This window comes from Drosophila mauritiana, chromosome 3R, assembly GCF_004382145.1.
Source record: "Drosophila mauritiana strain mau12 chromosome 3R, ASM438214v1, whole genome shotgun sequence".
NCBI lineage: Eukaryota > Metazoa > Arthropoda > Insecta > Diptera > Drosophilidae > Drosophila > Drosophila mauritiana.
Genome location: NC_046670.1, coordinates 24,725,289 through 24,748,596, shown reverse-complemented (window position 1 = coordinate 24,748,596; position 23,308 = coordinate 24,725,289). Strand labels below are relative to the sequence as shown.

General features: G+C 42.4%; 2 protein-coding genes across 2 annotated transcripts in view; both read left to right on the top strand.

Annotated features, from left to right (window-relative positions):
* Positions 1-23,308, top strand: part of LOC117144629 (interference hedgehog) — a 120,749-nt gene that overhangs the window by 15,575 nt on the left and 81,866 nt on the right. Inside the window, exon 2 of the mRNA XM_033309924.1 lies at positions 4,504-4,571. The gene's annotated coding sequence lies outside the window, so the exon portion shown is untranslated. The remainder of the gene's footprint in view (positions 1-4,503; positions 4,572-23,308) is intronic.
* LOC117144633 lies at positions 10,777-11,601 on the top strand. The gene is made up of 4 exons (XM_033309927.1): positions 10,777-10,848; positions 10,912-11,091; positions 11,205-11,398; positions 11,464-11,601. The coding sequence occupies exons 1-4, from the start codon at positions 10,798-10,800 to the stop codon at positions 11,528-11,530; spliced, it is 492 nt and encodes a 163-aa protein (XP_033165818.1). The 5' UTR covers positions 10,777-10,797; the 3' UTR covers positions 11,531-11,601.

Below are 23,308 nucleotides of genomic sequence, written 5' to 3'. Positions count from 1 at the left end.
ATAGAATAATTATACACTAGGGGCTGAAATGGGATTAGAATGGGCCAGGCACCTCCAGATGGAGCTGTGGGTTTCAGGCTGTGGGCTGTGGGAGTGCAAACTTTGTCTTCAATGTCTTAAGTGTGGCCTGCTAAAAAATGCTAATGCGATAAATTCACACACACGACATTAAATAAAGCAAATGTATCTTTTGGTATACAACAAATATTAAAGTCTAGCGAAAATTTCAAGAACTTAAATATGAACATCTGTTATTCCATAACACAATTAAAACTTATTTATTGACGCTTGCAAATGTAGTTATATAGTGTCTTAAATTTAATTGCAGAAATCCTGGTTTTGTGTATAAATATTTCATGTTGAGCAGAAAAAGTCTTAAATGCTTACATAAAAAGAATAAAATAAAAAAATATATTACATGGATGGATTATTACTTCTCTTTATATATATATTTTATATTATAATAACAATCATCAGTTCGGACATTTGTTTCTCAAACTTGTTTAGCCATTCAGCTACATTGCTTTGCTGTAGCCGAAACTTAACTTAATTGAGAACCATTTGACCAAGTTTTTTACTTTCTCAACTTGCTGCTGCATAATTGCTTGGCTAGGTGAATTGATTTCGTTTTTGTTCTGCTATTTTTTATTAAACTTTGTGCCTGCTTATGGGCAGCGATTACCCTCAAGGCTGCAAAAGGGGAAGCCGCAGGAAATAAAGGCGAGCGCAAGTAGCTGGGCCAGAATGCTTATTGTGTGGCCGTTACTGAGTCCGAGGAAAGTCAGGTCCTTGCTGCAGGCAAAAGGGTCGATGAGAGGTAGGTGAAAGCCAGCTAATGGTAAATAACGATAAATAGGAGAAAGGAAGAGTGGAAAAGTGCCTTCGGCCGGAGGCAAAGTCAATGACGCACTCCGGGCACTTCAAGGCAGCAGCCTCATTGGTAGCTAGTAGCTACAACAAAAGCAAATTCTAGTGTGCTTAAAGCGTAAAATTGTTTGTTATAAAATTCAATTGCAGCTGCATTTTCCTTGTGCTGCTCTAGCTGCAGCTTGCTCTTGGCCAAATGCAATCAGCTGCATAAGAAATGCCAAAAGCTGCAACTGAAACAGCACGAAAAAAAAGAAAAGTTTCCAAGTTGAGTTGGCTACTTTTGTCTTGAACTGAGATTTGCCAAAGTATAAACTATAAGTATATCGGAGCCTTGGAAAAAAACTTATGCACTTCTTTTTTCTGCATATCAAATGCTAAACTGCAATGAACAGCAGCACAATATGAAATAAGCATAGCGCACTTTCTGAGAAATTTCTAGCTTAAGTTGTGAGATCTCATCTGAGCAAGGATTGTGTCTGCTTTAAATGCGTTCTTTAAATTAAATTTCATAGTTGAAATAACAGGAAAGTTGATAACCCATTTAAAACATTCAATTACTCGCTTGGTGTCCAAAAGTATGCAGTGAAAAAAAGGAATATTTCACTATGATGGAAGATGGTAGAGCAAACTAGTTATTCCTACTGCCCCTTTATTAGGGTTATGAATCAGAATATTAGGGGTTCTACGACCAAATTCTCGAGTCCTCCGAATATCTTCCCCCTGAATATGTTATGGCAATCCGCAGAAGGAATGTGAGTGAGTTCCATCAGCGACTCATGTGGCATATTACCTTTAATGGGGACTACTTTGAGGTTGTTTCCACCGGGGTTGGGCTGAGACACACACGCAATCCACTCGAAGCCCACCCGCTGGCGTCATAAAAGTGCGTAACAAGCGGCAACAGGTTGCCAGGCTGCTTCGTCCTTCGTCCTTCGTCCTCGCAACAAATTGCGCATATCAAATTTACGGAATTGTCGCAGCTCTTCCACCTCTTCTGCTGCTGGAATTCCCGCCAAGCCTTGGCAAACTAATAGATTTCGTTGCCTTGGCACTGGGGCACACACACTCGACTTTATGGCCAAAGTGTTGGGTAATGGGCTCAAATGGTAGGCGTTGTCAATGGATCTCGTCTATAGGCAGCTAATGCCGCATTTCAGGGCTCGTTGTCTATACATTTCTGTTTTTTTTTATAAGCGTTTCGCGTGACAGCGCCTGCATTTACATATCCTCGACATTAGAGCCGCCATATTAATGATTTTATAGTGTAATAACGCGTTATCACGCCGTCACTCACACTCGTGGCATAGATATGGCTAATTCATTTGTTACTAGCTGTTTGCTTTTATTTTTGCGTATTTTTGTTTTTATTTTTTCATATTTTCCAACAGCTCCATTTTGACAGTTTGCATTTTGATTGAGTTGTTTTCACATAATTCATGAGGACAGGCCAACGGAGCGTGTTTGCAAAATGCAAAACGATATGGATGTGGATATGGATTTGGTATGTGGCCTCGTTGTGGATTTCTGTCCATTTCTGGGCATTAATAAACATTTGATTTGTGATTTGTTGCGCTGCATTATGCAAATTGTTGTCGTGCATAAATTGCGCAAATTATATTCTGTCTGCCGACTTAATTAAATGACAAATTCAGTTTTTTCGGCAAAGAAAACAAAGGACGGCTATGAAATGCAATGGAGCTCCAATAAGGCCATATATGAATAGACCTTAATGAGCCCAGTCGGTTTGATTTCGAAAAACTGGACGTACTTTAATAAATCAATACAAAGTTAATATCTGGAATATTTATAAATACTCGGCGAACAGTTGTGAGAACCCTTTCAGCCGTTGTTAATTGCATATCGAATGGTCATGGGATATATTCACATCATTTAAATATTTGGAACAATCAGCTAATTACGCGTGTGTTCCATATACACATATATATGCGTTTGATTTCAGATTAAATGCCAAAATACTTTTTTGTAATAAATTGTCTTAATTACTGCTCCGCCTGGAATAGTTTGTTAATTACTGCCGTGTACTAGACATAAAAGCTATTTATAAACATATTTATCTTAATTTTTTCATCTAGTCAAAGAACTATTGTTGTTTATTTTTCCCGTTGTCATGACATTTGTTTAAATCATCATTAAATCAGCTTTCTAATTGCACTTTTGAATTGAAGGTTATACATTATTTGTGCGTCCTGTCTTCGCAGCGAATTTCTTGGAAGGCAAGAAGAACTAGTTTGTGGAAAAGATAAACATCCTTTCATCGCATCCCTATCGCCATTCAATGGGCTCCAGGTCCACTTTCTCCTCCATTGCGGCGTTGCCTGGCTACGATTGTCTGGATTGTTGCCTAATTCTTTTGGCTCCATTCAGTTGAGTCCGCTAATTGCTATAACTTCCACTTTCTGTCCGCTGCCCTGTCTGCGTGTGTATCTGTGTGTGTATCTGTGTGTGTAGAGAGAGTATCTATGTGTTGATTGCGCTGAAATAAATGAGTTTTCATGCTAACCGAGCAAAAGTTGTGCCAATTATAGTGGCTCAAGGCCCGAGGCTGAGCTTCCCGGTATCGGGTTGAGTTAGCGGAAGGAGCAGCAGGATGAGGATACAACTCTCGCCGCTCGAAAAGTTTTCGCTTTTGTCTAATTTATATAATGCCATTGCCATTTAGCATAAGAAGCGAGTGAATTGCTTTACAAATTGAATGCAAATTTCCTCCTCTTCATTATACGTAATCATTCAGGCAAAACAAGCAAAAATTCCCCAATCCCAAATAAGACACGGCTTGTGGCACAGATTTTGGGCTTGCAAAGCTGTACTTGCAATTTTGATGCATGCATTCGCATGATGCGCGATTCGCGATTTTAGCATTAGTAAGACAGAGCTTGGCTCGGCTGGGCTGCGGGATTATTACGAAACATTTCTCGCTTTTAATCAGAATCTCGGCTGGCAGGATGATAAATGTTCGCTGGCACCCGGGGAAATCCAGGTCGGGGTCGAGGTAAAGAAATATTCATAATTCAATGTTTAAACCGCAATTCATGCTCTGTTTTTTGGCATCCCCTTACACTTTTCCACCGGTTTAGTATGACTCTCGGTTTGGGGTTTCTTCTTTTTTTCTCTTTTTTTTTGCTTGGCAGCCATTCACATTAATATCGCTCTGCAGCTGGTGGCAATGGTGGTGTTGGTGGCGATGGAGCTGCTGTGCAGCTTACCTGGGGTAAACCTTAAAAACGCTTTTGCATTTTCATAAATGTTTGGCTTTTGCTGAAAATACTCTGCACTTCGCGCTCGCCCCTTGACAGGCGAGTTGATCTGCATATTTCAGTTCAGTGCAGTTTTGTTTTCCGCGCTGCGGCTCTGCTCCTTCTACAGCTCCAGCAGGACATCCATCCTTTATCCTTCGCTGCACTAAAATTGAAATTAATTTTTAGTGACTGCGGACGATGGTCGGTGCTCCAACATAGCGTGGTTCTTTCGCAATTGAATCGCAATTCTTCTTGACACCAAATATGAAATACAGGGCTGTGAATCCATTCATAGCCATGCCCATCACTTGCACACTCGCACTCAATTATTTATTTAATAATTGTACCTGATATTTAACCCCTTTGTCATTTTTAGGCCACATGCCCTTGTCGTCGCATCGATTGGAATTAAAACGGACGTCGGCCAAAACAAATAGCCATCAGGTAATTGAATTTTCGTTAATTTATTTACTTTTTACTATCAATTATTACACGCGAACATTTTCGACATTCGAAATGGGGGACATAATGAGGAGTTTTGCACTTAATATATTCGCCGAATTAAAAGTGCATAGACTCGGTTTTAATATACCACAAATATATGTGTTAATATCTAGATACATATACGTACGCACATTTGTGTCTCTGACGTTTGTGACTGACAAATAGGAGGTCGGGAATATTAACATGCTGCCATATTAAGTGTCTGCAAATCCATCCGTGTGTGTTTGTACAAAAGTGAATATTCATGTCAATGTCTGGTTTGTCATTGAGCCGATGCCAAATGGATGCTGAGCGAGCTGTCAGCTTACAAGCAAATACCATTTAATAAACTCATAAAATTCGATATGAAAACTGCACAACTCCTTCTGCCCGGAAACTAATTGAATGATGGACTACCGACAAAATCAAAATCAATATCGAATGCCCCTTGGCATTGGTTTACCTACATCCGTGCATGGAAAGTCATTTTTTCGCAATTAGCTCAATTAGCTGGCCACAAAACTTGGCCAACACACCAAACCCTTCGACTTGGGCTTTGAAGTGCTTAGTCCTCTGGCTTATAAATGGCATTTTGCTCGGCCAGCAGCTCTTGGACACTTGCCATTATTCATGGGGTCAGGAAATTGAAATGTTATGTGGCCTCTAAAGTATGCCCGAAAATACCCCAAAAACGTGCTGGCCAAAAAGCGTTGAGGACTGGCCCAAATAAATTGCCAAAAGTGTCGTTTATCTTGGAAAACTGGTTTAGCGTCGTGGCCCGAACTTTCCCCTCGTCCACGCAGCTTTTTAGTGTAGAATGCTCAGATTTTTGGCTTTAATTAGGAGCAGCTGGTGGGAGCAGAGCTATCGCTAAAGTTTGGCCAAGTTTTCATCTCGTGTTTGCACTTTTGACCAAAAAAGGTCGTGGGCTTGCTTGATTGGCCAGTTGTTATTTCGCTGCTAATTGAAAACGTTTCTTCGGAAAGCTAATTATGATGGCCGTTTAGCTTTTGATCTACTGTCAAATGCGCTTATCACATCATAAAGAAGAAAAATCGAATGCCAACATTTGGTCAAGTGCACTTGCACTCGATTTAAGCCGAATTGGAGCAGGCAGCGGCTTTCGATTGTCCGGCAATTAATAAAATCTATGCAAATATTTCTCTCCTTTGTCCGAGACACTCGAACAACAATCGGGCAAACAATCAATCAATCAATGAATCAATCAATCCATCGATCAAGTGGGAGCGGCGGCAGCAGAAATGAAATTTGGTCAAACACAAACAAGCCGGAAAACGTTGCTAAAGTGCAATTAAGGTTGAAAACTCAAGAGACGCTTAGAGAACACAGCAATTGAAAGTGGAGTCCAATTACTCGGCGATGGAAAAAAGACTCAACCGACAATGTAAACTCCAATTCGCAATTGTATGAAATGCGATCCGATGCTTTAGACTGGCAAAAAAAAAGGGGGATGCACTCGGGTACATTGACTCCATTGTGGGTGGTGGTGGAAAAGGGGAAAAGTGTGCACAATACTAATGAATTCAAAAGAACGCTACTCGGATCTCTCTGCATATATGTATTAATGGAATCGCTCTGCTTAAGTGCCGCAATTATAATTCATGACAAGCTCTTTAATTAGGAGCGCTGGAAAAGTATAAATGTTCATGGCGCAAGAAAACTAATGTCAAATGTCAGTTGCCATTTGTTCTGCTGCCCCCGGGGGAAAACTATTTACCATCTTTCTCATTTATTTTCACCTTCCGTTAGCCGGTTTTCCTTTGGCCACAGGTACTACAAAAAACGCGGGGTATATGCTTTTTGCGAAGCATTTACAGTAGCTTAATCAGAACGTAAGATAAATGCTATCTAAACGTATTCCTATAATTTTGTGCATTTCTTCTCTGCATATATATATATATATATTTATATATAATATTAACAAAAAGTGTTGGGTATCCTGTAGTCTTATATAACATATATCCTTTCACCTTTCCCACGCTTTTCTCGCTCACCTTTGTTTCAATGTGTTTTACAGTTTTCCAGTTGATTTAGTGCGCCGCAATGTTTTTATTAGTTGCGAAATATTTTCAGCTTGTGTTTTTTGCACTTTTCCATTTCCCTTCCGCTTTTCCTTTTCATTGCTCGTTTTGCCATTGTCGTTTGCGGTGCAATTAGTTGTTGTTCTGTGGTTATTTATTTAATTTCTTATTTTGCCCGTATTTGTGGCAACCATTAATGCCGATTCCAGTTGGCTTGGCTCTGTTTTTTTTTGTGTGCCACTGTTTCCACTAATTAAGCTTAGCATTTGACCATTAATCAAATTAGATTTGTGCGTTTTTGCCGCTCGTCTCCTGTTGCTCTCATAATTCTGGGATTCGGGGACTGCCGAATGCCAGGATGTCTGAGGAGATGTCTGAGTGGGATGGCTGACACTTAATTAAAAGATTACTTGTTAAAACTTTTGGCAGAAAACTTAATGTGAACACTGCCGCCGGAGGAGGGGTGGAGGGAGGGTTGTTACAGAGAGCGCCATGTTTGCTAAAGAACTTTAAATAAATAAAAGGAAATTGCAAAGCAAACACATTTGGGCACAAACACTCACGCAAGCACAGACTTTCACTCACACTCGCACACTCTCTTTTGAACACTTTTGCACATTGTAGACAAAATGGCAAACGTTGAACTTTGATGATTTATAGCCGGAGCATGGGCTACATACAAATATAGTGTAACATATATACATATATGTATAGGTATAGCTATGCTCAACAGCATTCTTTGTAGCCACAAACACTAAACTCTCAGTTAGCTACACTCTGCTACAGAGTTTCGCATTTAATTTACTACGTGTCACGCATACGCTTGCAACTTGACAAATACATGTAGTGGGCGGGGAAGTGGAAAAGCTGTGGCGGAAAAATCTGGAAAAATCCCACTACATTCGCACAGAAGTCGTCGAGTTGTTGACTAGGTAAGATGCTCGATTACAACCAACTCTGCGGCTTTATTTGAAGTCTTTGATTATGTTTTGAGAGTCAGCCGCAAATTACGGTAAACACAAACAAGCCTTTGGTCTTCACTTCCGGTTCCGGCCCCCTGCCTTCAATGCACTTTACAGCCACTCCAAAAGTTACTCCTGCACGTTCTTTTGAAATCCTTTTTTGGGGTCGTCTGGTTGGTGGGGGGGCAAACACAAAATTCCAAAGTTTAATTTAACGTTAATAATGTTATTTGTGATTTTTTATTTATCCTTCTGCTATGCATATATGCATATATATTTTTTAATACCGTCGTGTCGCATGTGTCATTATACCAAAGAGCACACACACACACACTCACGGAAAATAAAGAAAAAATTATGTTCACAGAGTTTTAGCTGGCTGCCAACTTTGAACTCAAAGCCACTCACACAGACTCATTTAATTATCAACTTTACTTTGTGCCCCCCGTGTGTGTGTGTGTGTGCATGTTTGAGTGTGTGGATTTAATTGGTTTTTGATAAAAGTCACCTAAGCATGTTAATTAATGTGGCTTTGACTTTGAATGCATTTAGCTCTGGAATGCAGGTGGCATGGGTATTAACTTCTGTTCAGCTCAAATTCGCTCGTGTTCCTACTTTTTACCCCCTTGCCCCCCCGCTCATCCTCTTGAGAATCCAGGACATCTAATCGGATACGAGCAACGGCAAACAACGGGAAGTGTACAAATATTTTTATTTTCCAGTTCTCAAACGCAAACATACGGCAAAAAGTTTTCCCGCTTTCTCACACCCCAGCTCGTGCTTGCTACTCAGCTCAACTTAAATAAATAAATTGTTTGGCTGCATCAAGGATACGTATACGCAGTGTGGCAGCATGTCAACACAATAAATGCGAATGAAAATTGCAGCAAAGTTTTGCTATTTTTGGCACATGATTCCCGACAGGAAGCGGTGGTCTTTGGGGTGTTGCGGGGCGGGGGCAGGGTGGGTGCTGTGTAATGCACAAAAAATAAGACCCCCGTGACCAAGTTGCACCACTGAAACAGCAACTGCAAAATAATTAAATTCCAACAAGCAAGTTATAGACCCAAGACTTTTTGCCTGGTTCTTGTTGTGTCTTACGACTCTAATTTCATGCAAAATGCTCTGAGCCTCTTTTATCCATGGGCGTGCATCGAATTCTTCAAATGGGATTACAATATATGCTCTATTTAATTGTTGTTAATATATAAAATAAAATAGATTCTGACTAATTCCTTTTCTTCTTAATGTGAAAGAAGTCAACTTTGCATACGCGCAATTCGTTCGAAAAAGTCACATTCAGAAGTTAAGAACTTTTGTATCTCATTGAGGACTAAAGAACCCCATTTCGCACGCCACTGGAGGACGTGTTCTTGAAGGCACTGAAAGTTATGCCCCCAACTTATTGCCGCTTTCCGCATTGCTTTTGTTTCGCCAGCGAGCCTTGTGTTTGTAGTTCGGTTGGGTTTCTTACGGCTTACGGCTTGTCAGTGGCTCAGTGGCTCGGTGGCTCAGTGGCTCAGTGGAGCACTGCTGGGAATCATTTCGTTTGGCCCTGCTCCTGCTGCTGCAGTTTTCTTGCGCATGCCGGAAGGAAATGAGCAAAAATGACAAAGTTAACGGATGTGCACAAAACACAACGCACTCCGACTCACACACACACATCCATACACTCACTCATTGCCACTCCGCCCACCAATATACCGTCCTTCCTATTTCGTCCTTTTGCTTCGTCCTTTCCTCCGGCGCTTGTCCTGCTTTGGGCCTGCCCAATGCACTTGCACAGGATCAGGATATGTGTGCGGAAAGTACGACAATTTTACATGCATTTGATTTATGTTTCGCCAGCTCTGTGACTCTTGCAACTTTTGCCATGCCACACCGCCCTTGTCATTGGTCCAACTCCCCTGTTGCAAAAGGCCCCCCTTTCCGACGCCCCACAAGTAAGCAAATCATAGCCTACATTTCCGCTGTTGTTTATTCGAGAACATTTCTCTTTCTCCTGCTTCTGCTGCTGCCGGCTCCTTTTTGGCCGCTTTGGGGAGTTCACTTCACTTCGCATCGCATCTCGGTCTCTATCTCGAGTCGAAAGTTTTTTGTCTTTGCAACATTTTTCCATAAATTTCACCGAAAAGGCGAAACGTTGTCATGTTTGGCTAATATGCAATTGTCGCAACAAAGCTGCAAAATTTATGCCACTCGGGAGAGTTGTCCGCCCATCCAGCAATTGACTTGCTAAAGTATCGATCACTTTTTCGCCCTAAGAAATTAGGAGTTTTCAGCTCAATCAAAATGCTTAACCAAACCTAGCTTGGTTTATGTAGAAAAGGGGCGGCCGACAATTGGGGCTGAGCACCTTTTGAAAAGCGAACAAATTAAATTATATTATATTTGCCGCCCCCTTTTTTCCGCTTGTTTTGTGTTCGGTTTGCTTTCGTTTGTTTTGTTGGTTCACGTTTTGAAATTTTCATTTATCAACGGCATTTCCATTGCTCGATCCCAGTCGGCGTTCCGAAACGAAACCCCAATGCTTCCCGTACCTTCTAACTGCCTGCCCCACGGCCATCCCGTGTCAACAGGCAATTACTATAAAAGCCTGGAGTGGGTCGACGACGCTAGCCGGTTATGGGACTACTCTTGGCCACTTGGGCACTTGGGCCCGAGTTCCATGGGTCCGGCTCGGCTCGGGTCCGGTCAGGTACTACGCTAAATGCTTTGCCACTGAAAAATGTGGCTTTAAATTGCATGAAATCATCGCCACATTCCACAAGTAATGAAATTAGTGCAAACAAAGCAACAAATGCGTGGCGGGGCAACGACTCGGGCACTCAACAAGCGCTATCGAGGCCAATTAGATTAGCTGGGCCAAAACGAAATGAAAAAGGCTAAGCATAAGAGGAGCAACACAAAACAATAAAATTTTGCTACGAGTGAAGCCATTCCACAAGTTGGTATCTTAAATAAAGCATTTACAGTAAAACAGTGTGCCCAAAGATGCATAGGATTGTAATTTGGGGATACTGGTCACACTAACTTAATTGGGGTATCTTAATAACTTGTACTTTGAGGCTAGCCAACTCAAAGCGCAATCGAAGTAGGGGAAAACGGTTTCAATTTTTCCTTCATTTTATGGCAAATTTGCTTTTACTGTCAATGCGTTGAACAAAATTTCTGGTTACCATTATGAGCTTCCCCTTTCGTTTTGTGAACTTTGTGCTGCAGTTGCTAACGGCGGTGACTATAACTGCAATCTTGCAGTGCAATGGGCGTGGTAACATTACTGCCTTTGTCCATCAGGTCCTGGAGGTTGTGGCCCTGAGTCTGCTCATCCGGATCCTATCCACGCACTGCGTCCTGGGCGAAGAGTACGGCATATCGGTGTGGATGTACACCTTCATCCTGCCCGCCATCGCCTGTCAGAGCGTGGTGCTCGTCATATTCCGGCTGTGCTGCACCACCGTGGGCCTCGATCCAATTGTGCGTACACATACATTTGTTGGGCAGGGCGGGGCTGGGCTGAACTGGGCTGGGTTGTTCTGGTTTCGGTAGTTATTTGGCGATGATGAATGCTCAACGAGTGTGTTTTACAGGCGATGACGTTTAATTTCGCCAGCGGCTTCCTGTGCCTAGGAAGCGCACTTACCCTCCTGGTGTCCATGGTCGATCACTGCGGCAACGAGTTCGCATTCATATTCTATATGTCGAGCGCCTTTGGCGTAATCGCTGGGGTCCTGCATTTGCTGAATGCCTGCGTGTGCAACGTTTACATTCCCAGCGGCGAATGGTATTTATTGATTAATGGCATGCCGGACTTTGTCGATTGGCTCAATACTTGTCCTGAACCCGCAGGTCTTACATGAAACCTTCGAAGAGGGCAAGGAAAAATGAGCTGAAAAACCCTAGACGCAGAAGCTAGTGATGCTTGCTGGATGTTTGTGCATATCTTAAAGATATCATTTATTGGTTGTATTACTGCTTTTTTTTTTACTTAGCTATCCTATATTAAATTTATAGTTGTTTCTTAAAATGTTGAAATAAAAAGGACTAAAGTTTCATGCACCCAGTACTTAACGAAAATTGTAATAACATGCGATTGTTTGCTTTAATTGACAACTGGCTGTCAGTTGGCTTTAACTCAAATCGACTTTTATTCCTCCTCGAACGACTGCGACTGCCAGACAGTCAAAAAAGGAAAAACAGTTTAGCCGTACAAGCGCCGAATTTCCCCCAGACAAACCCCACCCCCCTCCATCGAACATAAACAGGACTCTTTGTGTCGATTGTTTGTTTGTTATTGTTATTTATTATCGTTTCGCTGGGCGGTGGGTCTTGGCCCTTTCGTCTGGCCAGCGGTCATAATCAATAGAATTTGGCGACCTTTGCGTGCTAATGGCTTAAATGCTTAGGCCAGTGTCGACAGCATTCACAATGCCATGGGAAACTGTTTGATTGGTATTCGGAATCGTAATGAGGGTTGTTGCTTCGGGCGACTTTCTGCTGCTCAGCGAGAAATCAATAAATTGGTCTCAAAGCGTGCAAAGTCCTTTTGAGGAGCTCGATAATGGTTGCACTCGCATAATGAAGAGGATGGATATCTGTGTGTATGTAGTAGTATATGTAGCAGGACTCACACTTCAATCAATGCCGCCGAGTGACAAACATGACATTTTTTATTCGCTATGCGCATATTCATAAGCATAAGAGATTTACGTGTTGCAATGGCAATCAAATGGAGAGACAGCCACGCCCCCTCTTCCGCCCTCTTTTGGCCAACTGACAATCACTAATACAAGCAATCAAAAGGACTGCCAGAAAATGAATAGCGAACGAACTGCAACTGCTGTCATGTAAATCTTTGAGATGGGAATGCTGCTGCTACTGCTGCTGCTGATGATGATGATACTGGAATATGGGTACGGTGTCACTCAATTGCCGGCATTGCTGCTGATGAATGCAAACTAGCTGACAACTTTACACCCAGAGCGCACAGATTCAGATTTGCAATCTGATTCAGAACCATATGTATATGTATACGTAAAGAGTGTATCTCTAGAGTGACGTGGGATTGCCGGGGCTGTTCGTTTCATTTGATGACTTTGATGGGCCGGGAAAAGCGCATAAATGTTATAGCGATACAACGCACCAACGCTACCACCCCACTTACTTATCCAACCACGCCACCTGCATCCCCCGGAGAATCACGGGAAATGCCGGCAAAGATTTTACGGCGCAAGAACCATAATGAAGCCCATCGCATGCACATCCATTTGGCGCACTTAATTAAATACTTGCTCGCTTGATTAACTGCTGCGCTTCTCACCTGGCTGATTGTAGCACTTGGTGGCTTAATTAGAGTGCCGTCGGATGTCATAAATGCCGAAGCAGGTCGACATCCAGTGCGTATCCCCATCAAGGCAAGAGTATTTGTCGCATTTGGCAAGATAAAATGTTTGCTAAAACAAATGACAATGGAAGCGGTATACAAATGTAAAAATATTTGGCACTCCAAAGTGCTGCCAGACAAATACGACAAACGTTGAAAAGTCATTTACTAGGAGTGCCGGAGCAGCAACAAAAGCACTAGTTTTACAAACAATAAAAAAAAATAACGAAAACACTCCGTTGAAAAATGGCGGCAAATGCAGGCGGCTAACGAAAGCAAACGAAGGCAAACGCAGGCAGCATTACGTATACGCCGTGTGTGCCATCGTCGTCCAAACAAAGAACTGCTGGATGATGAGCAGGCAATCGGAATGAAACCAAGCACTAGAAGTGACTAACAGAGGGAGTGATTCGGGGGCAAAAGCCGGGAGATGGACTGACTGCCTGGCTGCCTGGCTGTCAGCTCAATTGGAGATGGAGATGGCGAGATGGTGAGATGGTGATGGCGATGTTGATGCGGAATGAAAAAGGGAACCCAAAGCGGCACAGAATGGGGCTGACTTCTCGCTGGCGTTGACGACAATTGCACAATTCATAATAGCCAACATGACACCACACCAGTGCACACACACATGTGTGTGTTAACCATACGAAGTACTGGGGGGCTTCTCGCAGGTCGCCATTAAATAGTGGAAACTGTTGCTTGTCGGCACTGCGAAAAGTGATAACTTATTTGTTTATATTTAAACAATTGAATGAGGAATTCCACTCAAGCTCATTAAATCCGTGAAAGCATACAAACTTCACAAAAATGACCTAGGTTACTGCTGATTTCTCCAAGTGTAAGCCGGTGGAATGGCACAAAGTTCACTTGCTTATTCTCTCACTGCACCGAACACTTTCACTAATGTGCGGGAGTAGAGTGCGTGTGCCTGGAGATTGCATATTGCATTCCCGGGGGAAACAGCTCTTCCACCGGAGGGGGACCGCATCTTCACTGGACCAGGTCTAGGACAAAGGGAACATGGCCAAGTGCTGTAAATGACTGCGGTAATAAGCATTATGCACAGACTGGCATGTCAGTCATTCAGTTGGTTAGTCGGTTGGACGGACGGACGGACAGGCAGTCGGAAAAACAGACAGTCGGACATACAGTTTCTCGTTTCTCGTCAGCGTCAAATTAGGTTGGACACTGGGCATTAGCCAGCTGCCTTTGGACCTTTGCTCTTTGCCCTTTGCCCTTTCCCTTTGCACAGTGACAGCAGCTCAACTATTTGCTTTGATGGCAGCTCCTACTCCTGCTCCTGCTCCCCCGACTGGGTTTTGATTAAAATCGTAAATTGGTTTGGTCAGCGAAAGGTAAATAAATTGTGGCCGAGATTATCTTTGTTTGCCATCCTTTGAAGTGACCCACCAGTTTGCCAAGTCGTGATCAAGAAAGTCAATGAAAAACCCCTTTGTCCACGACCAAAACAAAACACATTCACCTAAAAACAGCCAACCAAGTGTCTCTAATGTGTCCTTAAAGGGTTGCGTCCAAAATAGGACTTTTACGATGATTGATGTGGGGGTGTTATTTCTCATAAATGGAGCAATTGCCGGCCGGGAAATTATAATTAATAAAAGAGGCTGGCTGGCTCATTCCTTTGCCCTATTGTAATTGCTTCAAATTAGTTGAGTAAAGTTGATCCACTCCACAGAAATTGCTGGCTCTGGAATGCTGACCAGTGGCACTGGGTCAGGTCCAAGGGGCAGCAAATAAAAAGGCAATAAAAAGATCGTAAAAGCGGCATTAAAACCTCCGAGCAACAACTCGAATATTAGCTTAAATGCAATACACATCAAATTACTCGTAGCAACAATAAAAGCTTACGAATGAAACAGATTTTCTGCTAGTAAAACAATAAAACCAAAAAAAGGAAGCCAAGTTCGCCAAACCGAAGAATATATAAAGACGAGTTTCTCATCGGGCTTTGGACTGCGGAATCTCATACCCTCTGAAAGGCTGGCAGGATAGATGGTGTTTTAGTCAGGACACGAGCCCAAATCATCTGTGACTGGCGGCGGGAAATGTGGGACACGAGTTGCGGAGCAGCACAAATTGAGCAAAGATGAGTTTTTAATTCGATTTCCCGCACTGACTTTGGAGAAGGGATGGACTTGGGACATGTTCCCGGTTCTTTTCAATAAAGCCAATGCCCGATGTCGCCCAGAAAATGTCAAAGCAAATTTAAAAGCGACGAAATTGTCAACGGGCAACACTTTGAAATATGAGCGCCAATATATGTACAGAAATACGAAAATTGTATTTGGTAGACAGACAAGTGGCATCATAAACATATCGCCTCGGCCTCATTTTGAATTCTTGGGCTCCTTCCATGTCCGAGGGTGAAATTCAATTTAATAAAAGGGAAAACAGGACGGAAAAAGGACACTGACATACATATAAACTCGTGTACAGTGGACTGTCTTCTTTTTTGGCACCGTCTCCTCTTGTCCTCTTGCTATCCCGCGAATAAAGTGAATTTCAAGTATTCCCTCTCCTTCGTCTTGGCAAGGTCCACGGTTATGGTTACGTCGCCGTTTACGGCTACGGTTCGTGTTTGTGTTCGTGTTTGTGTTCGTGTTTGTGCTCTGCTGTGTTATTTTGCGTGAAAGTTTAGTTAACAACATTTTTTGGGCTCTGGCAGTGAACCTGGCAGAGTGGCCGGCCACACAATGACGTTAATATTGTTCGTGATGAAGCCTGAAATGGAGACACAACGCACCAACCATCTTGATGATGATGGCCAACTTGATGGAGATGGGACGTGCTCCATGGACAGACTGAAACAAAATATGGCAAACTCCTAATTAAATTTCAGTTCATTTATAATGAGCGCTTGAGCTGGCAGCTGGCTGATGGACAGGCCTTTGCCAGAAACTGCCAAAAATTTGGGTACAAAGTACCTTTGAAAAAATTGAGCTGTACTCATAAAATAATAAAATAAAATATAAGAACGCAATGTAATTATGCTTGATTTTAGTTTAGAATACTCAATTATTAGTTGGGGCATTTAACTTTTGAAAGAATATACTCTTTTTATTTTGAGTGTGTTTTCTAAACTTGCCGCTCTATAAGAAAGGTCTGTCAATACATTTTCCTTAATAGGACCACACATGGTAGGATTTTTAAGGGGGGGCGATGAGGTTGATTGCAACCGATAAACTTTGTAATTGTTTCATTTCCTGGATTTAAATTGCAAATATGAGTTTTGTGTCTTTGGCGGCCGGCGGCATACTAAATTATGCCAAATGGCGAACACGCGTTCCGGGTGTCGCGTCCCCGAAGGACCGACTTCATTACGGGTCCCCGCAAAAGGGTGCGTATGCAAGGAGGCATTGGGGGCAAATCCGGGGGCCCAACCCAAGAACACGGCGTCGCACAGTAGATTTAACCTAATTAAAAATGTTCAACAGGACACAATGCTTCGAATACAAATGAAATGCGAGGAAATGGTGGGTAGGGTGTTGGGCTTTTTTTGGGGGGCTGATTTTCCTGGGCGGTGTAGGCGGATGGGCTGGTGGGCGTGGCGTGGGATCTAAGCACCAGACAGGCTGCGCAAAATGAATGAGCTGCCGAGCAAATCTGCTGTCGTGTTTTCGCTTCCAGTGAAAGGTTGGCTGCAGGGTTACATGGCTTTGTTGCTTGTGCTTTGCTTTTGCAATGCTTTTGCTATGCTTTTTTCGTAGCTGCTGGCAAGACGAATGTTAATTCTATTTAAGCATATACACACACACACACACACACACCCATTTTTGTTGAAGACAAGCTGCCGCCTTTGGCATTCAAAGTCACTGAGATTGTCAGCGTTTTCATTTTAATTCAAACAAATGTTACTAATGTTGTCCTTGTTGTTGCTGCCGCCTTCCCAGCTCGCTTGTTGAATATTTTATCGTTTGACTTGACGCCTTGGCAACATTTGGCTCCATCATTTCAAACCCGCCGACGAAAATCCTTTCTCGTCACTCGCTAATGGGCTTACGGTCCTGACGCCAGCGGATGGCGGACTCTAGATCCCGAGTCCTGAATCCTGGCACCCAGGACTCTCCCGCTTGCAATTTGCATATTTGGCCATATTTTGATGGCTTGATTAAAATCCAGTTTGCGCGAAATATGGTCGCTCTATCTGCGGCTCTGTCCATCCATCGATGGTTTAAAAATATTTATGCATCTGCAAAATGGTCTGAATTAAAAGTGTGAAAACAATAACACCGATGGGTCCACGGTCCACAACAACGTGCAACAACTGGCTGCGAAAATATTATCTTCATTGCTATTTGTATTATTTTTATTTCCTCTGCAACTGCGGTGCGTGATGATTTTTTATGTTTTGATATACTTTAACCCCCCCCCATGTTTTATTTATTTTCCTCCCTTTTTTGTTGTTTTTTTGTACACCTGCGTTGTTGGAAACTTTTGCACAGGTACAGCGACAATTGTGATTTTTTTTTTTGGTTTACTTTCTGTTTTGCGTTCTGTTATCCTTGCCTGGTTTTTCCAACATTTGCTTAAACAGCGCCAGCAATTTGCACACTATTGCCATTGTCCTGGCTGCCCAGCGAAGGATATCTTTCATCTTTGGCATGAATTTAAATTGCTTTATGAGTGCAAATTGTGCTCGGCTAGTTGGCGAATGGAGACTATGAAAATTATGTAGATCAGTGAAAAGAGAAAGGGGACAACCCTAAGAGAAAATCAACTTTGGTCGAGTATCGAGGGGTCAGTTAATGTGTGTAAGATTAAACAGGGTTATCCTTCATTGCTTATATTTCATATTTAATGTTTAGGGCTTTAACAACAAATATGAAAGCCCATGTTTATCTTGCATTCTGTGAACTCCTTGTCGTCCACCACAGAGTTCACCCCCTTATCGGCAGGCACACATTTCGAGAGGGGCAAACTTCGATTGAATGGAATCCAATTAGCTTTTTCCGTGCTTATCAAGGCGTTTACAGTTGCTCCGGGCAACAATGACCGTGGCAGCAGTAGCCCTCGAAATACTATCCGCCTCTTGATCTTTCCGCCGTTTCTCTCGGACACGTGATGAACTGGGGTGAGAAGGAAAAACAAGTATACGCACTGTGAACAAGTCTGTTGGCGCACAAAAAGAGAAACAATTGAAAATTGAATAAAAAGCGAATAAACGTTTCGCCATCATTCTCGGCTTTCAGACAACTGAACATGCCGCACTCCATGGCCCATCTATATGTGTGTGAGTGTTGTCTGCGACTGTCAGTGTCATTGCAACTTCCCAGTAACTGTAACTGCAACCAACTGTGGCCAACTCACACACACACACGAACAATAGCAGGATAGTGCCGCTTCCGGCTGGATATCTCTTCACGCTTCGTTTATTTAGTTTTGGGCGCCATTTTTCTGCTTCATTTTTTCGGACTGCGTGTACCTATTATTGTGAAAATTTCAACTTTTCCTTTTTTTTTGCGCCAACAACATTAGCAATTTAAACAAATTTTGTTTGCCAAGTAGAGCCAGCTGGTTAACACAAACAAAACAAAAAAAAAAACGCTGGAAAATAATTTGAAGCAAATTTTAATTAATGCCGGCAGCAGAGCCGGCGGATACAGACATACCAACCGAGTTAACCGCATAGCGAATTTTGGGATAAATTGGACGAGGATGGGAACAAGGACATCGTCAGCCGCCAGCCGCCAGACCGCAGCACCGTGTAAATCCCTTTATCAAATTAATGAGCTCATTAAAATTCGTTTAGCAATTACAGTTTTAACAATTTCCGGTCCCTGCCGCCCCCAAAAAACCGTGGCCAGCGTCAATATGCTTGGTGGAGACCGAAATGGGAGCTGGAAATATGCTGAATCGCACAGGTGGCGACTTCAGGACGCCAGGACTTTAGTATTCCACTCCAGGCAGGACCTGCACGTGCGCAGTCTTTTATTTTGTATAATTTTCTGTTTTTGTTTTGGGTAGGAGAACCTGTTCGGCCTATATTATATCCATAAAAATCATAATAAACTCTGAAGTGAAATTTTTCGCCGCCAAGATTGTTATATACTTCAACGAGGAGTTGGTGCGTTAATAGGAAAATCGTGTGGCCGGGAAATAAAAGGGCATAAAAATGCTTTAAAAGTAATAATAATTGCGTTTAGCCTTGTTTTGGCCACCATCTCAGACCAGCTTCTCCGCTGCTAGGTGAAATTTCCAGCTGCTCAATCGCGGGTGAAACAATAAAAACGAAATAGCAATGTAATAATTTATGATGCCATCATTAAAAGCAACAAACGGTGAGCTGCCGAGCTGCAAAACTTTTGCCATTCGAAAGTATTAGGAGCTGTTGCCAATGGCTGGGTTTTCACTGGGGTTTCTTTTGGGTGCTTTGGGTTCCACTTGGGGGGGTGTGGAGCTTCGTCTTCGACAGCTTTCTGGGCAACGCTCCACTGCCTTTTACTTCGGCTGCAGTGTAATAAAATTGTTATTATTTCCTCTTATTTATTATGCTTTTTACGGAATTTATGACGTGCGCATGCTTTGATTCATTTTGCAAAAACTGTTTGTAATTTTCATAAAATTTTTGGTCGCGTATTGGACCAATGCTAATCTGAAGGCGGGAAGAAAGGAGAATATTTCAAGCCCATCCATACGGGGAATGATTAATTGGATTTTATGGCAAATGCACATAAACCATAACTGACAAATTTCATTTTTATTTGGCATCCGGCTTGGATACAAAAGTGCTACACGCAGTCGATGTCCTTGTCTTTGTGCGTCTCTCCTTTGTGTGTGTGTGAGAGAGGTAGGGTCCTTTTCGTTTTCATTGTTCCTTTGTTACTTGGGGCTATTGATTTTTCATCCCTTTTTGCCGCGGCTGGTCCTGCCGCTCACTGCCTTTTGTATTATTTTGCCATTTATTGTACATTATGCAGGCGACTAATATTGACATTATCTGTTCAACGGAGTCCTGTTCCTTTTGTCGCTCTGTCACTTGAATCAAAGGCGTAAATCCGTTTTTTATCGTCCTCTGGCTCCTGTGATTTCCATGGCCTTGAAAGGGATACTATGAGCAAAGGCAAGCAGTGTGTATCTTGAATTTTATATTATATATCTTGACTATTTAAATGAGCTGACTGCCAGTGTATTTAATCTTAAACTTGCTCAAGTTTCCTTGCTGGTAATTTTCTTAAATCTGCTTCCTTTCGCAATCAATAAATTCTGCAAATAGTTACAGCCCTTTTGGTACAAAAAATAAATATGAAAAGGGGGAGCGTTGAGCCTTTCTCCTTAACGGCAGTCAACCAGCCATTGGGCAGAGAGAATGTTGATTGTTTCCTGCCCCAGGACAGGAGATCCTTGCTCGCTTACTCACTTACTCAACACCCAGCATTCCGTTTCCCTTTCCCTTCCTCTACTTCCACCCAGATCCTTTGGGCCAGCAATTTATGATATTTATTTGATGCCCTGACATATGGCCAGCGTTTTGTATGCTCATCTATTCAGCAATTCCCTGGCTGTTGACCCCGCCCATTTGCCCATGTGCCCATGTGCCCGTTATGCCCACTGTGGGTCATACATCAACTGTCTGCTGGGTGCGTAGATTGCAGTCGGACCTGTTGTGTATGTGTGTGTCTGTGTAGGGGTACGTAGGTGCATGTGTTGATGTCACCAACACCACGAGATAGAGCAGGAGCGGCAAAAAATTGCATTATTTGTTTTTCCACGTTGTTAGGTATACATGGGACTCTCAGTGCTGCTTTTGTCTGGGACGCTGACACCGCATGACTATGCATTTCATTTCATATGACGATGCTGCTGGAGTACAGCCCTGCCACGCCTCCTTTTCGCACAGCCACAATGATGAATTATTGTGCCAAAGGTGACTTTCATTATTCCCTTTGCATTTTTCATATCGCACACAGCAACAGCAGAGCGCTGCTGCTGTTGCGTATCTATGCAGAAAATTAAATTCCAGATATCCTGATGTCCTGGAGTCCCTTGGCAGTAATACGCCCTGTCATCCCGTACAATTTAGGTCTGCAAATTGATTGTATGGATTTAATATTAAGGATTAGACATCAACGCACAGCTGAGCAGCAAATGGCAATCCATGGCACTCCATTGGGGTCATGCATCACTCGATTGAATGGGTGGTGGGCGTTGGCAGGATGGGGGATGGGCGTGGCCTGGCGTGTTTTGGCAAATAAATGAAATTGTGCTTTTCGTCTATATATCACATCAATGGAGTGTGCAGCCCAACAAATATGTATGTTTCTCTCTCAATTTCAACTTCATGAGCATAAATTGCATTTTGTGCAATATTCCATTTCCATTTTTGCTGAAAAATTGAAAAGCAGGGCTCGAAAAGCCACCTAGGCCATGTTTTTTTATTGCCATTGCCTGACATGGTTTATTTTTATAGTTTATTCCTGGTTTACTTTTGTTGATATTTTTGTTTTCACATTTGCTCCTTGGCCGAGAATAGCCGCAGAAAGGCAATTTTCTCCGGCTCTCCAGCAGGAGGTTGCAAGTTGCAACATTTATGGCAAAGACATAGACCCAGTCAAACCGCTTAGATGCTGGGGCAAAATTGAATTTTTAAAAATTGTCCTGGCAGCACACACTAAGGCAAGGCGGAAATGTGAAAGCTTCCAGTCAAACCGGATCCCACGGACTAGCCAAAACGCTTTGCTGAACTGAATCCAAGGAGGAGACACACACATGTTGCTGGCTCCTCCATCATCCGCTGAAAATCGATCCACTTGCCAGGACCTTCCGCTCTTCCAATTTCATCGTTTTCATTTTTAGTTTGTTGTCTGTGCTGTTTCGCAGTTTATTTGGTTTGCTCATCCCAATCTTACCAGCCAAATCCACACACATTCGTTTCCAGTTTCCAGTTGGATTTTTTTTAATTCGTTGTCAGAAATATGGGTCCATTGTCTGTTGCCGCTGCATTAGACTTCGCCTCTAATATTCGCAGCAATTTGTTAACCAAGTTCCCTCTCATTTCCAATTTTCCATTTTCCCTTTGCCATCTAAATATATATATGTATATTGTGTATGTTTTTTCGGATTTTCCCCGTCGTGCTTTGCACTTTTTCAATTTATTCTCATGCTGCACGCTCGCTTTTGTTGCATATTTCATTTGCCGCCTTTTAGTTATAGCCATTGTTGTGCTCTATGTAAAATATTCAACATATTTCGCAAGTTGATTTTGTTTTTATATCCTTGCGAGCAGCGTCGTCGGCAGAAACAATAAAATGAGTGATAATAAAAAATGAATTGCAAAGCGTTGGGCGATAGTTGTTTAGTTGTGGGCGTGTTTTTGGGCGGGATAAACAACTCGAACTGTTGAAATAATATTTTTTTTTGGCGCTGTCAAAGCATCCTGTTGTTAAAGTAAATATTTTTGGTTATGCGGTTTTTATGCCTTGATCGGTGGTATTTATAAAAAAAAATTTTATGTGATATTTTTATCAGCTAAATTAGAAATTAAATTCTGAGCTTGTGGTTTTGGATTTCAATAAATATTGCGCATTTAAAGAGCAAATTTCTAAAATTTAAATTTTTCGAAAAATATTTACCATTGCTCAGACTATCCATTTACGAAGCCAAATAAATCCCCCAGCCTACACTTTCATCACATCATAGTCTGCAAACAATATTTGCATATTCCCATGTTAATACTTAACCCCAGTACAACACAATGCCTCCAGGACAGAGGCCAAAATTGAGTGTAACGCATCTGGGCAGGGCAATCCTGCTTTGTCAAATCTGCTATGGCAGCCCTTACTCAATTATGCTTCAAGTTCCGTTTCATTAAATACGCTTTTGTGCACTCCAGCCCCAAAACAAAGTGCTAACACACATGCAAAGCCTTTGTAAAAGTTGGCCAGCACAACAAGTCAGCAGCTGCTGCCGGCTAACTACCAAACATTCGAGCCTATGGTCCACACAAACACACACTCAGCGCCAAGTCCTTAAACCGTCTTTAACCCTATCCACACAAACACATTCGCACACTGGCTCACAAACACACGAGCACAAGCACTTAAAATGCAAACGGGCGTAAAATTTTAATTGAGCCTTATACACTTTGCCCTCATAAGTATGCAATGGTTTATTTTTTTGTTTGTTTCTGCTGCTGCCTATGTGTGTGTGTGTGTGGACACTTAGTGCGACTGCAACCTTGAAACGGGCAACACCCACACCACTACGTATGCACTCTGACCCAATAGAAACCAATTTGCGAGAACAACAAGAACAATGGTAGCAACAGCCAAAAGGACATCAATCAGTGGG